The sequence below is a fragment of the Macrosteles quadrilineatus genome, unplaced genomic scaffold (assembly GCF_028750875.1).
Source record: "Macrosteles quadrilineatus isolate MER2022 unplaced genomic scaffold, UCM_ALF_1.0 Scaffold_3__2_contigs__length_128488019, whole genome shotgun sequence".
In the NCBI taxonomy this organism is placed as follows: domain Eukaryota; kingdom Metazoa; phylum Arthropoda; class Insecta; order Hemiptera; family Cicadellidae; genus Macrosteles; species Macrosteles quadrilineatus.
In genome coordinates, this window is record NW_026542596.1 from 125,386,268 (window position 1) to 125,402,389 (window position 16,122).

A 16,122-nucleotide genomic window follows, 5' to 3' on the forward strand; every position below is an offset into this window, starting at 1 on the left:
TCCAATTACATTACCAGGGCTTGATCACTAAAATCTCTCTAAAATTAGGTAAAATGTGAATAATAGTCTCTCATCATTTCTTGACAATTTTGTAATTTGTTTACATAAAATTATGTTATTGAACAGAAACACAGTTATTTTTCCTTCTCACCAAAGATCTTGTTACAATTTCCCACAGCGGTGTACAGTCCCACAGCAGCCATTATCATCAGAGGGCCGTAAGATCTTGTCATCATAGACGAAACCGCCCCCAAACCCACGAACCCAGCCATAAGTGCATTTCCTTCTTGGAGGCACGTATTCCACTTGTCAGCTCTTTGGTGGTGATGTTGTGCGTTCGTTTTCTGTGGACTTGTAGGGATCATAGTCATATTGACTTTTGTGAAATGGTGTTGAAGTGGGGAATAAAAGCAAACTTAAAATTTGAAGCTTGGCTTGGTGATCGATTTAACGTTTTATTGCCATAGAAACATTTTAATTAAAATATTCATTGAGTTTTATGGGTTTTTATAACTTGACATTCAACAAACTCCGTGCCACAGTAGTCTGTACAAGTTTTTAAGGTGATGTTAACATAAAAAGAGACAGAGAATTTGATGTCATAGGGGTTTAATCATTTTCTTGTGCGATTTAATAGCTACAAATTAATTTCTTATTGTTAATACATAATCTTTTGTTTTACATGGAGATTCATCGTCCTATGGTGATGGTGGGTGCAAATCTGGTGCGTGCTGTAGCAGGATGACAGAAATTGACAATTTTAAAATCATCATTTGAATTTAACGATTTAACCTATACAAATGGAGGACAATGCCACACTTATCATGCTGAAGATAACATATTTTAGGGCAAACTCTGTCAGCCAAAATACAAGGCGTTTTTAAAAGAATGCCGGGATTTCAAACGGTCATTGCTCAGGGACTATTCAAGATAATTAAACGACTTAAACGTCAAATTGAAGGGAAAAGAATAAAGTTTTTTTCTCATTCTTTCATACAATTCGGAATGATATAACAACATTCAGATTTCATCAATCTTAAATGAGCGTAAAACTGGCAAAGTCTGTACGCTTAGGGCGATCGGCATGTTTATGGTTTATCTGATGTCTTAACTGATTTTTTCGATACAAAGACTCTATCTTTTATAGATAACAACATAAAGTGACCAATTTAGGTTTTTTAAACTGAAGATTTCGTCGGGCAATCGATTGTTCGGGCTTATGATGCAGAAATGTCGGATTTCTTCCGACTATGTCATCGTTTGTTTTTAGCCAGCCGGGTGAATGTCTTTTCAAAACACTTCGGTGCCACAAAACTCATTAAACTAGCTTCAAAAGTTTCTTTATCATCAAGTATATTTAAATTTATTTAATTTTGCAATGGATATAACCTCTGCGAACTACAGGTTACAATCTGTGCCTTCTGTTGCACCGCAAACGTCGTACTGGCGACTGGCGTCAGGCATATGAGTCACAATAGCGGCTTATCACGCCGAAACTGTTTTACACGAACAGTACCAAGGTCAAAGTTTCCTCCCTTGATGCACGGGAAACAAAACTTAGTTATTTTAGCTTCAATTTGACGTATAAAAGGTTTAGTTACCTTGAATAGTATCAAGCAATTACCATTTAAAATCCCGGCATTCTTTTAAAAACACCCTGTATAAATGGCACAGTTTGCCTAATGCTTGCGCCTTCAGAAACTGAGGGACAAAATATCGTACATAATTGTAGCTCGGTTGCTCTGTAGACAATGTAGGCAAGCAGTTCAGTAAACTGAGGGGAGGGTACATATTTATTTACATACCATCCATCCACAAATTATCCACAATCAATAAATATGTTGTCCCTTCCTTCTGACTCCAACAGTTCCATTTAAAAATATAATGTAATTGATCATTATGCTATTAATGTCGAGCTATATACGCTCCACAGAGTATAGTTTTGGGATCAGAAGTTTCTAGAAAATGAAATATCTCTGTGATGAGTATATAGATAATTATTTATTTCTTAGTTGTAAAGCCCTTTTACAGGTAATTTTATTGAATCTATTTTATCAGAGACTCTCAATCTCTTAAGATACAGTATTAATATTTTTTCCCATTTACAATCGAGCTGGATTTTGCACGTTTTAGTACCTTTATCAAATTGAAGGAAAGTGAGCGCAGCGAACGAGCTCCAACATACAGGTGAGTGAGCGTAGCGAACGAACTTCAACCAGGACGTGATTGAGCCATGCAAACGAGATCAGATAGTAAAAATAAAAGTAAGCCTACCGTTATAGGATCGACCGGCAGACACAGAGGTAATTTAACCTTTTATTGATTGTCATACCGATCCGGAACAACAAAAAACAACATAAAATGAAGCTATGTATAATAGTTTGGCCAGCATATCTTAAAATATGCAAACCAACTGCTGTTCTTTATATAAGAAGGTTTCAACTGAATATTATAAGATCCCCGTGCGTAGAACGGGTACACAGCTAGTTCCTGAATAAAAAATTAAAATTTCTACAAAAGCCACATTTTCTTCATCGATGCAACATATGGAAGTGTCAAATTTCTCCAATAATTTTGGAAACTACAAAAATGACTTCCGGTTTCGATTTAGTATGAATACACTACACATTTTAGGTGTGTTGAAAACGCAAATGCATATTATTTAAATACTTTTTTACTGTAATCATTTACGCATGGTGTGTTTTACTCTAATGTTATCCCAACGAACTGTTGGTTAGGTTAACCCTCTTCAGAGAAGAAGTAATGCCGGAAATTAAAAAAAACATACAAGGGAAGTCTTTTAGGTAATGTTTATTTTAAAGATATTAAACATACTCCCTATGATATCGACCTAAAAAGATAAACGTTTGATAGCAACAAGTCTAGACGTTGGACCGCTAAGTTACTCAACACAAAACGTAAAATATTTCAACTACCCAAAATACAGTATAGACGAATAAAAATACTATAAAAACATGTCTGAAGTGCATTTATATGTAAAAAAATTGCCACACCTAACGATAACTTTAAACTATCTACTGCTCTTATCTATAAGGATTATAACAAATCCATAAGAAATCGTATGTTTGGTATAAAATCACACTAAATTTAAACCAGATGTATTCTACAATAATTAAGTGTGTTTCCGATTTGAAACTAGTTGCTTTACCCATAGATAAAACAAAGGCCTACTACTCAAGCTTTTAGCTTACTAACTCTATAAAAGACCACCGATTATTAAAACTATAATCAAAGGTTCAAACTACTTTTCTATTTCACTCAACTACCAAGAGTCCTGAGTCCATAACATTTCGAATCGAATTTGAAATTTGATTTGAGGTTAAGTAAAAGTAAAAGTAAGATTGTTTCGTTTTGTTTTTATGGTACTTGGTGAAGTTGAAGTTAAGTTAACATTAAACTGTGACTAATAATTATAATTACATATCTATAGCGTTTTAAGTTAGCTGCAACACATTCTATAATGAAGGACATTCCCAAAGATTTTGCAACACCTGAGAAACAAGAAGCTCGAGCTTTCTTGCGAGAAAGATTCCTTAGAGTTATCACCGGTATAACAGGTGCGTACCATATTTAACCTAACACTTATGATTTCAACACCTCTAATTTTAGGTAAAAGGTTATCTAAGGCCTAAGTTAGTTATGAGTATTTCTTATAACGTTTCGGTACTTTGGTTTTATTATACGGAGGCTGGATTTACACTGTGTAGCAACTACAAACTAACTTAAAATGGTTTACAATACCTACATAGTAATCCCTTGTTGCTGATTTATGCAACTAGGCCTAGTTTCAGTTCTTCTTTTGAACCATCATCAGGTTCAGGCCTCAATGTGTCAGGTAATCACTTCATTCGAAGGTTGTTAACAAACAGAGTTCAATAAATAAATCATATACAAAACACGATAGGCCTAACACGGAACGGACACACATGACAAAACACACGAAGGGTCATCAACAATCGATTGTGGCCGGGCTGAGGTAAAGTCTAGACTATAGGTGAGTCTAGACTTTACCTCAGCCCGGGCAAGGGAGTATGTTTAAGCCCAGGCGCATATTGAGCTACGCGGCACGGTCCAGGCAGTGCAGCATAGCACAGGACAGAATTGGGCAAAAAGTCTGTGTTGCACAGTTGACATCGCATATTGGGAAGCAGTGTCATACAGTTCTCGTATAGGAGTGATAACAGTTTCTTGTGCGAATATGTTGTTAAATATTAGGATTTGAGTTTGAGTCAGATTCAGGCGCTGATCTAGATTTATTGTTACTTCTTCACCAGAGAACAAGAAAGAAAGGGCGTAAAAATTTGCAATGTTAAGTGATTTTTGTATTTTCTCCCAGATTTCATTCTTGTAATTACTCTTTATATATGTACCGTACTTAGGTACTATGACTGGTAATGTAAAATCTGGATAAAAACACACAATTTCTATTAATTTTCTTCTAGATTAGTCACAAAACACTAGTCAACCCGGCCCAGATGAGCAATGCGGCACAGACACATGCGGGACTGCACTGCACTGCCCTGCGCTGCGCCATATGCGCGTGTTCTAGCGAACATGTGGTTTACAAAACACTGCCCTCCGCTGCACTACGCTGCGCTGCTCCGACTGCGTCTCAATATGCACCTGTCCTAATCTATGGCTAGGCCCTAAATCGAATGAAAACTATCAGCATTTTCAATTGTATCAATCTATAACTTTTTCAGTTGAAACCTTAAGTTAGTTGTTCTGTTCAAAAATTTAGCAACCTCAATTGCATTTGCCTGGATATTAATACCTAAGTTTATCTAGGGTTCAGCCTAAGTTTAGGAGTTTGGATGTATAGTGCTTGAGAAGGCTATGTTGCACCTGGGATCAAAAGGTGACAACCCCCCGTGCTTGAGAAGGCTATGTTGCACCTGGGATCAAAAGGTGACAACCCCCCCCCCCCTTAACACAACCTTCTTAGTTGCCTTGTTCTCATAACTTAATCAGTATGATTCCCTTCTTTCCCTTTTTGTTTAGCCTATGTTTGTGTGTTCATCTAAACTTAAAATGCAACTCAAGTCAAAAATCATGTCATTGTCAATATGCGTGATTCGATCAACTCAATATCACGGACGATCAGTTAATATAAAATATCAGAAATGACAAAAATAAATGTGAACAAAAACCATCTTCTTTATTTCATTCCACACAACAACACACTAAAACTATTATTTGTTTTTAACAAAAACAATTGAAAAACATGTGACTGTTTATTTACATATATCAGGAAACAGTCTTTTAGCAAACAAATAAGAAAGATCTATTGAGGCGTTTTCTTTATCAATGATTGATCATCCTACGTCAATCACAACATTCAATCAACAAATAACCTTACTTAAACTTTGTATACTTACTTTATATAGGCCTACCTGTTACTCTGAATCCTTTTTGGTTGTCCGACACCTATTACTTTAAGCTAGCAGCCATTTTTGATTTGGCCTATCTATATGAGCCTTGAAAGACTGTGAGTGGATTGCATCTAGTGATCACATTGTGAGCCAGTCCACAACAATGAACAGCATTAGTAGATTTTTAAGTAGGCCTAACGGTACCTACAACTTCGCTTCCTTGGTTCCACACGTCCCAACATTCGTGCCGGCCACTCACCATAAATTGCTATCGTGCCAATATACAGCCACTTAGCTTAATTCTTTTTATGATTTTCTTGATAGGATTTTTTTCAGTGATGTCTCAATGACTACAAAATCAATTAGGAGTTTTTCTAGTAGGCCTACTTTGGTGTTATACGACAGCCGACAGCCACATTTATTTTAGGCCTACAGCACGCTGCGGTGGTCATGTTAGGTTGAGTTATCATATGTTTGTAGAACTTTTCTTGTTTCGTTATGAATCGAACGATACCAGATGAGTCATATCTTCTATTTATTATAACTCAACCTAACATATCCGCCGCAGCACGTATAAAGGAGCTCTCCGTATAATACCAAAGTAGGCCTACCGTTTTTATTGGTTGAATTAGCATACAAAAATTGATTCATCTAAACTTAGTGTCTGTTTGCTTATGTTTCCTCTAACAATGTAATATTCAATTTCAGACAAGGACTGCGAAATTCAACTCTTTGATAACACAACGGCGTCAGCTAAGTTTGGTGGCTGTGACTTGGATGCATTCCAGATTTTTGTTAAGGACTTGACCCAACCTTCTTCACAGACCGCTCCTCATGCACTAATAAGGACTACTGACATTCTAAGTATTGAGGTACCAAACGCAACATATCAGAAGTTGATAGACCCTACTAAAGAACAGAATGGAACAGCAATGGAAGTTGAAGCTGTGTGAATTGGAATAGAATACCTGAATGTCATTTATTTGAATTGTGAGCGTTCCTTTAGGTTATTGATGTTTAATGTGTAAATGTGATTCCAAAAATACAATCTTTTATATACTTAAAATATTTTACAGATTTTTTTCCATAAGATAATCTACTACACGAGATATGTTTGACAAAAAGTTTAAAATTCCGATACCAACAAGTCAACAGTCACACATTTAGGTTTGCTTATTCATTTTTTGTGTGTTTTTACGCCAGTGGTATTTTTTAATGTTTTGATAGGGAACGGTCTGAACCCTGGTCTTGTTTAACGTCGACCTTTGGTTAGATTGCATCATTAATTCATAGCCCAATGACAAATGTCATCTGGGTCTAGAAAGGCGAGCACTATAACCACTCGGCTACCCAGACAATTGACATGTATAGTTAAAAGAAAAGAACACCAAGACTTAGGATTATCAATAGGTCAGGTTTTGTTGCATAATATTTGACAGCGATTAACCCTTCTTTCGTGACATTTCTCACATTAAACCAACCCATATGTTATAAAATTAGAGTGGACACTCTGCTTGTGACACATGCCAAGACATCATCTGTGTATCGGACATGTGTTGTACAGAACCAATAGGTTGGTGTTTGGTCAGATGTCTTGTACATTTTGTTCATTTTCATTCTGAAATATTCTTCAATCATCTGTGATTGTTGGTTCGGTCGTTGGATTGTAACAAACTTGTTTGATGTGTGAGCTTTTACATTAGAGAATGGGTTAACCGTCAACCATCCTTAAAACCCTGCATCATCAACGTAGTTTTTCTGCCAAGGGAAATCCTAACAACATTTTGTACTCAATTGATTTACAGTAAAGTACATGTGAAATGTCTCAAACATGCAAAAGACATAAGACATGTCAATTTCATCAGACACCAACCAGGTCTTAAAACACAATGTCTACAACACCAGTGTGTAAACTGCCTTCATGTGTTTTATACATGGCTAAGTAGGTACAAAAGAGATTTTAAAACTTTAAGTCATATGTCTATTGTCTATTTGAGTTTCAAAAAAAGCAGGGAAAAAATAAAAATAAAATTATTACTAAACTTATTTAATTTTACGATTCTTGAACTACAGCTAAATACTAGTCTACATAAATCAACAAATATTTACAGATAATTATTTACAGGTTAACACAGTTATCTTAAGTACATTTTTAAAACAGTTAAATTATTGTACATGGAATGTGTCGAGATGGTTGTTAAAAACAAGTTTTTAATTTTGGTAATTGTTAATTATCTACAAATAGATGATAGATAGATAGATATGACCCTTTATTGTGATTTTAATATCCCAATAAAGAGTTTTTGCTATTTAGCCTTGAATGTCAAACTTCTAAAAAGTAGTAAAACCTACATGTAAAGGCAAATCCATTTTTTAAGTCCAGGTACAATCATACAAATACAGTAAAAAAAAATATCACAGTTACGCCTTTTCAGGCTTATCATTGGGTGGTAAAACTTCATGCTTTCCATTTACTGTTGAGTTTAATGAGTTTTTGTTTGAATCTTCCTCATCTTCGTACAGCTTCAGGTCTCCACCGAGATAGCACACCAACGCATCAAACAGGACCCCAATCAGTGTTAAACCTGAAAGTTAACAGTTATATTGTCTCTCATTGTCATATGTCAGATTTCAAACAGTGTGAATATTACAAATCACAAATTCAAACCCTAATTTTTTTAACCTTTTTAGGTGTACTATATTTTTCCAGCCATCGTTTAGAAACTTTGAAATAATCCAAGTTGTGAAAAAACTTTTAGGGAAATGCACTACTTGTATTGATGTCTCAGCAGAAACTCCAAGAAAAACCTGCAAAGGTAAAACCACTGGGCTAAGGCATTGAACTTCATATAGGCTAGTTACTGGGAAATCCACTAAGAAGACTCTTAAAAGGGCAATGATTGATTATGTGCTTTATAGTCTTGCACTAGACCGCTGCTGTATGGTGGATTGTCTGGATTGTCTGACCTTCCCCGTTTCATCTTCCAATTGCTACATACATCTGATGTCAGAATGGGGTTGAGCGGTGTCCACTGTATAGCGTGGTAGATTCATTCCACCCAAATAGTTAAAGGTTCACCCTTTCTTGTGTTACTAAGGCCAGGCGCACACAGGCGATTTTGAGTCGCGCAACAGTTGCCCGACTAATCGGGGGACTGTTGCGCGACTCACTCGGAGACTCTAAAGTCTAGCAACAGTTGAGCAAGAGTGCGCACACAGGCAACTTTTTAGTCGTGAATCTAATCTTGAGACGTGTTGGAAATACATTCGTTACAGCGTTCCGAATGGATTTCAATGATACAGCTGTAGTATGTGCTTTGTTGCTGAAGTTTCGCGCGCGAAAGAAAAAGAGAAGATACTGGGTTCATCGGTTCATCCCATATATAGTGAGCGACTTGTGAAAGGACAGTTCCATTTTGTACAATGACTTAAGAGAACACCCAGAGAAGTTTTTCAAATATTCAAGAATGAGTGTCGGGAGTTTTGATGAACTGTTAACACTTGTGAGACCAGCAATTTCGTATCAACCTCTTCTCAACTTCATCAATAAATTGTTCGACATCCTCATCACGCACACTCATACTTGTAATTTTCTAAAAACTTCACACACACAACAATTAAGTGAGCAAACACTAGTGACAGTTCTGGCCACGAGTAGTTGAACTCCTGGGGTGAGACTGAGCGGCACAGCGACTATTTAGTCGCATGTGTGCGCATCTACACTCGTTTCAATGGATACCAAACCTGGAGCGATAGTCCCGCAACAATTCAGTCGCAGAGCAGTCGCTGGCAAATTGGGTCCGGGAACATCGGTTGCAACAGTTGCGCGACTGTCCCCAGACTGTTTTCTTCGTGTGCGCACTCCAATTTAAAACAATGTTGAACATTTTAGTCGGGCAACTGTTGCGCGACTCAAAATCGCCTGTGTGCGCCTGGCCTAAAATGGTACATAATGCTGCATTTGATATAACTAATATAAATACACTAACAAAACATGGTTTTCAGAGAAAGAATTAAGTGCCACAGTTATTTTTCAATTGTTGAAACAATATTTTTAAAAAAGCCGTCCCACCTCCAAAGAGCGGATGAAATGCATCTTAATTTAACTCCAATGCATAACGGTTTGGAACACCACTGAAATTGATTTCAGAAACTGTAAAGATAAAACATGTCAATGCTACTCACAAGCTGAAGTCACGTTTAGTGAGTAACGTAGCCTGTATTTGTCGTAGAGCCAACAGTTGCCTCTTCTGCCACAAGTCTCGTCCCAAACCAGACAAGTAGAATCTGCAGCAATCATACATTGAGGGTGTCAGGAAATAGAATTTAGCTTAATACATTTTCACCACACTATGATTTTTTTAGCCATTTTACAAAACGCTTATTGGAGGCTGAAAGCTACGTATTGCTGTCGTGGTGATTTGGGGACCGAGCAGGTTTTTACATCCCTAGGGCCGAAAGTCAGCTGTTTGCTCACTTTCTTACACAATCAGTACTGTATCCATAAAATTGCAGCAGACTTGTTCTGATGATTTATTGATGTATTTCCCAGTGGCAAGAGCTAGAATATTTAATTATTGAACGTTTGTTACCTTATAGTCTTTGTTCTTGCAGAAAGATGTTAAAATCCTCCTACAGGTGTCCGTTGCACGTCCGCGCCCGCCCTCCCGTTCGCGAAGTCGCCGCGACGTAAACGTACGGTCTTGTGATGTGGGTATAAACTGTATATAAAATGTGTAAATAGTTCTTCTCGTCTTCCCGAGGATGCCACACACTGTGGCGAAATACATTGGAGGATTTTAACATCATTCTGCAAGAACAAAGGCTATAAGGTAACAAACGATCAATAATTAAAGACTTGTTTTATTGCCATCGCTGCTTAGCAAATATTTATTATTATTTTCTCTGATTCCTCAAATTATTTAAAAAAAAAAAACTTAAAGGTGTAGTTGTGTTGACTGTTAGTGTGTATTATTATTGTGGTGAATAGTGGTAATAGGGTATAGTGTGGTGAAAAATATCATACGTACCACAGACCAAAATGGTTTTGCAGCTCTCGATCTTTTAAGTTCTCGACTTCTTCTTGAACTTAAAAACTATCTCGAGCCGGCAAAACATTTTCGCCCCTAGATACGAAATATATTATTGAAGTAAACAACTTTTGTGGATTCAGTTTCTCATATTTTATTATTTCAAAAAATCATAAATGTATGGCAAATTTATAGGTGACAGAAACTACTGTGGCGTTATAAACTAACAAATTTAGTCCACACTTCATAAGGCCACTCACTATAATGCACTGTAAGGCCAATTTTGTCTGGTAATTAGGCTAATTTCCAGCAACTACACTCCTAATGCTTGTACAGTATTTTAAGTACTTTTAAAAGTCACAATCACCTATCATCGCTCCGTAAAGTATTGGGCCTGGGATGAAGGCGAACAGACTGACCATCAGCAGGCCGAGCCCTTGAGCGAAGGACTTGTCTACTGCAGCCACCGCTCTGAAACATAAGACAAATCAAACATTGTAAAAAAACAAATTAACTACATGAAAACAATGAATTGAAACTCATTAATGCTAAGCTTAAAAGTCAACTTATTTCAACAAAGCTTTGTTGAAATAAGTTGACTTTTCTTTTGCTTCTCTTGTATTTCTTCATTGTTCTCTAGCACTCTTATATTTGTTTAACAAGTAGTCATGCATGTACCATATTAATATGATGTTAAAATATACATCACATAGAAATACCTCTTAAACCATCAATTAATTGATCATATTTGATAACTTGGATGGATATAAAAATATCGTGATTTGAAACTTTTAATTAAAACTTAGGACTTAAAATCTGACTATGAGATGCAAATCATCTAAAAATATCTGACTAGAACAGAAGACCATATCAACCTGATTCACGATAGTATCATATTTCCAACACTTTCAAGGTTTTTAGTTCAAAACCACTGGGTCTTTGCATTGTGGCATTGACCAAACACACATTTGACATACACAAGATTTGAAGGCTCTCAAGTTTATGAGCCCTATACTCTAACCACGCCAGTCTCATTCCTATTCATCCTACTGTAAATGAGTTAAATGCTATCTTCATCCTCTGATTATCTTAACTTATTTTGTTTTCCAACCTATGTATCCAGCGTATGATGGAAGTTCCCACTGTAAACGCCTCTAGACAAAAAATCTCTTCAAAAGTGTTCAGAAGTAAAAAAAAATATTTCCAAAAACAACTATAGGTAATTATTTATTCCTTGTTCCCATTTGAGATATTACATACAAAATATCAGTGAGCGGAATAATTTAATTAGTAAGGATCTCCACATACCTGTAATTGACTAGAACGTTCCCAATCTTCCCTGAACTACCGAGACTGTGCATGACCATGGTGATGCCTATGAATATGACAAAGTTGTAGTAGCAGTTGGTTCTACAAGCTCCTGTCTTGAGCACAATCTCATCCTTTCTGGCAGACACTGATGACAAGACGTCATCCGGGATACAGGAGCAGTTGGTGAATGTCTGTAACAAACATAAAAAAGATGGGTTTAGAAACAGTAGGTCTAAGCTTGTCTTGATCACTTACAAATGTAAGCTGAATGAGTGCAAAATAAGTTAAAGCGGAGTTTGACGACTTGTGTAACCTTGTAACTGACTAAAACCAGCTGTTTCATTAGCCAGTACCATTTATTAAAAGCATAGATAAAACATACTCCCTTAGTAGATATGCCATCCTTATGGAACAGCTGAAGCCAATTTTATTGTTAGTTCTGTACCCAACTGTAGAGGTTGTGTTTTTTTACAATTTGTATCTTGGTATTTCAGCCATTTAAAACCTCATTTACCCAAATAAAATGATATAATCATAAACAATAACTGGTCTCGTACATAAATAACCAAATAGTAAAGCACAAATCATGAAAATAACCCTAAAATAATAGAAACAAAATTTCGTCTACCCCAGCGATCATTGTGGACGTACATGAACTAGACACAAAAAACAAACTTCAAAATTTACAACGGGATGAGGAGTCTACTTGTGTTGCTTAGTCTATGTTAAAAGCCCAACAGTAGAGGTTAACTATTAGAAAGGTCTATGCGGTATTCAGTTTGCCTCAATAAAGAAGAATTTTAATTCCATTTCATTTAAAGAACAATCAAGATGGGTCCAGTTTAAAATTGAACTCTAATGAAATTCTTTAGTTGAAACGATTCTAGCTGTGCGGTTTGTACAAAAATATTAAAGTTTTACATGGGTAATAGAGCAGAAATTATAAGAACTTGTAAGGTGTACCTGCCTAAAACTGTGACAAGTTTTAAGATTTTGTGATTCTTTCAAAGTACCGTTACAGAAACACAAATTGAAAATTATAAAAGTACATCTGCGGCCAGACATAGGGGATACTAAACCACATTAGAATGAATATGACAGTTTCCAGTCGTGCTACTCACAATGGGTGAAGCTGAGTAGTCTGCTTGCTGACAGCCTGCGTGACACGCTGTGTAGAAACTCAGCTGAGCCTGCTCTAGACACACGGGACTGAACTTGAGACTGTTACAGCCACAGTTGTTATTGCACTCGTTTATCAGGGGCAGCCTTTAGGAGCAGAATGACATTTGAGTTTACAACTACAGTAATTACTTGTATGTTAACTATACGTTTTTTGGAAGTGGATTCACTAAATGTTATATTTCTTTCATAGGTTATTAAGGTACCATGGAATCCGTGCGGCTCAATGAGTATGAAACATAACGTTGAGGAAAACTTTGTGCTTAGAGTAACTGTATTATTCTTAGAGTTATTATAAAGCTTGTTATAAATTGATTTTTAACATCTCTGATTGCATCGTGAACTTCACATAAAATTTTGCTCTCAGTTTGTTTTACATGATTACTTCTAATGAATGCTAAACGCTCTCCTTAATTTTGAGTGAACATGTATAAAATATGTGCAGCAAAGTTTTTCCTGCATGGAGAAATGAAGACACTGTTGCCTCACTGATAATCTGTGTGAATTAAATTCAAGTTGGGTCATTTTATTCCTTTGATTTGAGACATCCCTCTAGTCCAAACCAACGGATTTTCTTCATAGGGGATTCCTGAAATGTTGGGTGATATCAACCATTGAATGTGGTACCATTCTCTAACGTCTTTTAATGTGTTTGTATGGTGACCATGACAGACCATAATATAATTCCAGAAATGTACCGACATTGTCTGATAACAAAGTACTGTAGCGTCAGATTACGGATCTTGTAAAAATATTGAGTGTCAATTGATTTTCTAATTGATTTCCTATGTTTCCATAGCACATGGAGGAAGATCCTGTAATAACTGCAGACTTGTTTGTGTAAAGCAGTTAACTTGTATACAGAATGCCAAAAATGATACTCAAGTTTAAACCATATAAGCAAATGTAGGAAGAATTTGTTCAGTTGTACAGTATTGGAAAATATAAAATAACCAAATTAATAAGTTTAATTACTCGTTCTCTCCCCTGAAGCCAACCATACTGCTGTCCTCACAACTGAGAAAGATGAAGGACAGTTCTCCGATGACGAAGGAAATGCCGACAAGTACATTCCATCCTAATAGGTACGTGGGTCTGGGTTTAAACTTTGAAATCACTGCTCCTGATATGAGGAATCCTGAGGTCATCGACAAAATTGCTGTTGGCCCTGGAAAATAACATTGGTTGAGTCAGTAACAAACGGTGGATACAAGAAATGGCTGGCGACCTCTACATCGCGAAAAAAGGTTAATGGTTTCTACCCAAATTCATCTTCCCCCCAAGCTTTAAGGTCAAAGTAGATTGTCAAACTTGTTTGATTGCTGTATTGCAGTAATCCATCTTGAACAGTTAAACTAAAATTTTTGCCACTATGAGTACCTAATTGCTGCTATGCATACAAATCGTCAGAGATTCCCTATATTTTGCCAGTTCAACAACCTAGCCATAGATACAACCAGTGAAACCAAGATAAGAAAATGATAAAAGAAGATTAAAATGATGAAGAAGATGATGATGGCGATGATAGGAAATGATATTTGTTTATTGAACTTATGTTACCTTATTGCCTTTGTTCTTGTAGAAAGATGTTAAATCCTCCAATATATTTCGCCACAGTGTGTGGCATCATCAGGGAGATGAGAAGATCTATTTACACATTTTATATATACACAGTTTATATACACATCACCAGACCTGCTACGATGTACAATGTACGCTTACGTCGCGACGGCTTCGCGGACGCGCGATGGACACTTGTAGGGGATCACACTAGTACCGTCACCGTCTTTGTTCACTGACCTACTGCTGAGAAGGGTTGGTTTTGCGGGTTGAGAGTCTATGCTTTGTTGGCAATAAGGTAACATACGTTCAATAAACAAATATTCTAGTTCTTGACACTGGGAAATACATCAAATAGGAAATGATAGATGGATCAAGTAAGGAAATGGTATCTACCACTTACCTATGATGAAGCTGGCCCCGGCAGCCGATTGGTGGAACTGAATCTCCATGTATTTAGTGATGTATGTGATGTAGGCTGAGCCTCCCAGAATGTAGAACACTCCAGACAGGATGTTGGCCATCAGCAACTTGTTCCTCAGCAATCTAGCGAGTGCTGCTGGGAACTCTAAAATTTGAAAATCATACAAGTCTAGATTATTTATGGTAATTTTTGTGGGTATAGCACTAGCAGCATTTTTAAGAGGAAACTGTTGCTTGTAATTTCATAGACAATTTCATAGACAGAGGAGCATGGCTAGATTAGAGCATTGGACTCATGTTTTGGAGGTACTGGGTTCAAATCCTGCCAATCTTCTCAACTTTTAGCTATATGTGATAATGATGTCATCTAGTGGGACAAAGCTTACCTTAAGATTAGGCCCACAAGGGAAAAAAATAGTGTGGCCTATACATTAATCACAAGCACAATTTTTTGTCAGGATTATGTTAAGGATTATTTTGGTTGTGGCGGAAAAGTTTAAACTCACTAGTCTGCCGAGTGACAAGCTAAACATCAGTTCCTTCAAAAATCTGCGACGCCTCTACAGAATCAGAATATTATAAAGAAGAAAAGAAAACAACCATAAATAATTTGGAGTGGATAAATAAAGTGTTCCAAAAGGTAAAGATAATTATTTGATTAAAAAGAAATCACCATTATTTGCATCCCAGTATCAATTTGTATTACTTGTTGGTAGGTCTTCTTTTAATTGATGACGATAGCCAAAGATATCTCTGCAATAAATCTCATAAAAAAGTGTATGCCCTAATTGTTGTTTTCTTTTAAGACTAGCTTTAAAAAAAAAATGTTACGTTTTCCTAAAATTTCTATTTTTTTGCAATAGAAATATACAACAACAAAATAAAACATTTCAGCACAAGAAAGTATACCTTTCAAGGTTGGAGGTGCTTCGCTTTCCACTTCAGTCACCAGTTTCTCTCTGGAGACTCCGTTTTTGAACTCTACTTCTTTTTCTGTCTTGCGGACAGTTTCTAAGGTGATGTCTGCAGGTTTAATCACTCCCACTTTGCTCTTGCTTGGAGGCATCTTCTTGGGGAACATTGCAATGAGAAATGAAAACAGCAACATTGCAGTTCCCAGGATAAGCCAACCTGAGTTGAAGAAACAAATAATGTCATATACTTAATGAAAATACTGTTTTTAAAATTGAAAACATGTTTTGTTACTTGTACTTAATTCTAGAGAA

At 36.4% G+C, this 16,122-nt stretch overlaps 2 protein-coding genes across 2 annotated transcripts in view; one reads left to right on the top strand and one right to left on the bottom strand.

Moving 5' to 3' along the window:
• The first annotated feature begins 3,356 nt into the window (after positions 1 to 3,356).
• On the top strand, positions 3,357 to 6,461 carry LOC128990949 (gem-associated protein 7-like). The gene is made up of 2 exons (XM_054413625.1): positions 3,357 to 3,578; positions 6,102 to 6,461. The coding sequence occupies exons 1-2, from the start codon at positions 3,482 to 3,484 to the stop codon at positions 6,344 to 6,346; spliced, it is 342 nt and encodes a 113-aa protein (XP_054269600.1). The 5' UTR covers positions 3,357 to 3,481; the 3' UTR covers positions 6,347 to 6,461.
• Positions 6,462 to 7,455: 994 nt separating this feature from the next.
• Positions 7,456 to 16,122, bottom strand: part of LOC128990278 (solute carrier organic anion transporter family member 74D-like) — a 38,069-nt gene continuing 29,402 nt past the window's right edge. The window contains exons 6-13 of the mRNA XM_054412598.1: positions 15,806 to 16,027; positions 14,877 to 15,041; positions 13,889 to 14,081; positions 12,856 to 13,000; positions 11,732 to 11,925; positions 10,791 to 10,894; positions 9,579 to 9,680; positions 7,456 to 7,978 (exon numbers count right to left, since the gene is read on the bottom strand). Of these exons, the coding sequence (XP_054268573.1) occupies positions 7,815 to 7,978; positions 9,579 to 9,680; positions 10,791 to 10,894; positions 11,732 to 11,925; positions 12,856 to 13,000; positions 13,889 to 14,081; positions 14,877 to 15,041; positions 15,806 to 16,027 (1,289 nt within the window). The 3' untranslated portion in view covers positions 7,456 to 7,814. The remainder of the gene's footprint in view (positions 7,979 to 9,578; positions 9,681 to 10,790; positions 10,895 to 11,731; positions 11,926 to 12,855; positions 13,001 to 13,888; positions 14,082 to 14,876; positions 15,042 to 15,805; positions 16,028 to 16,122) is intronic.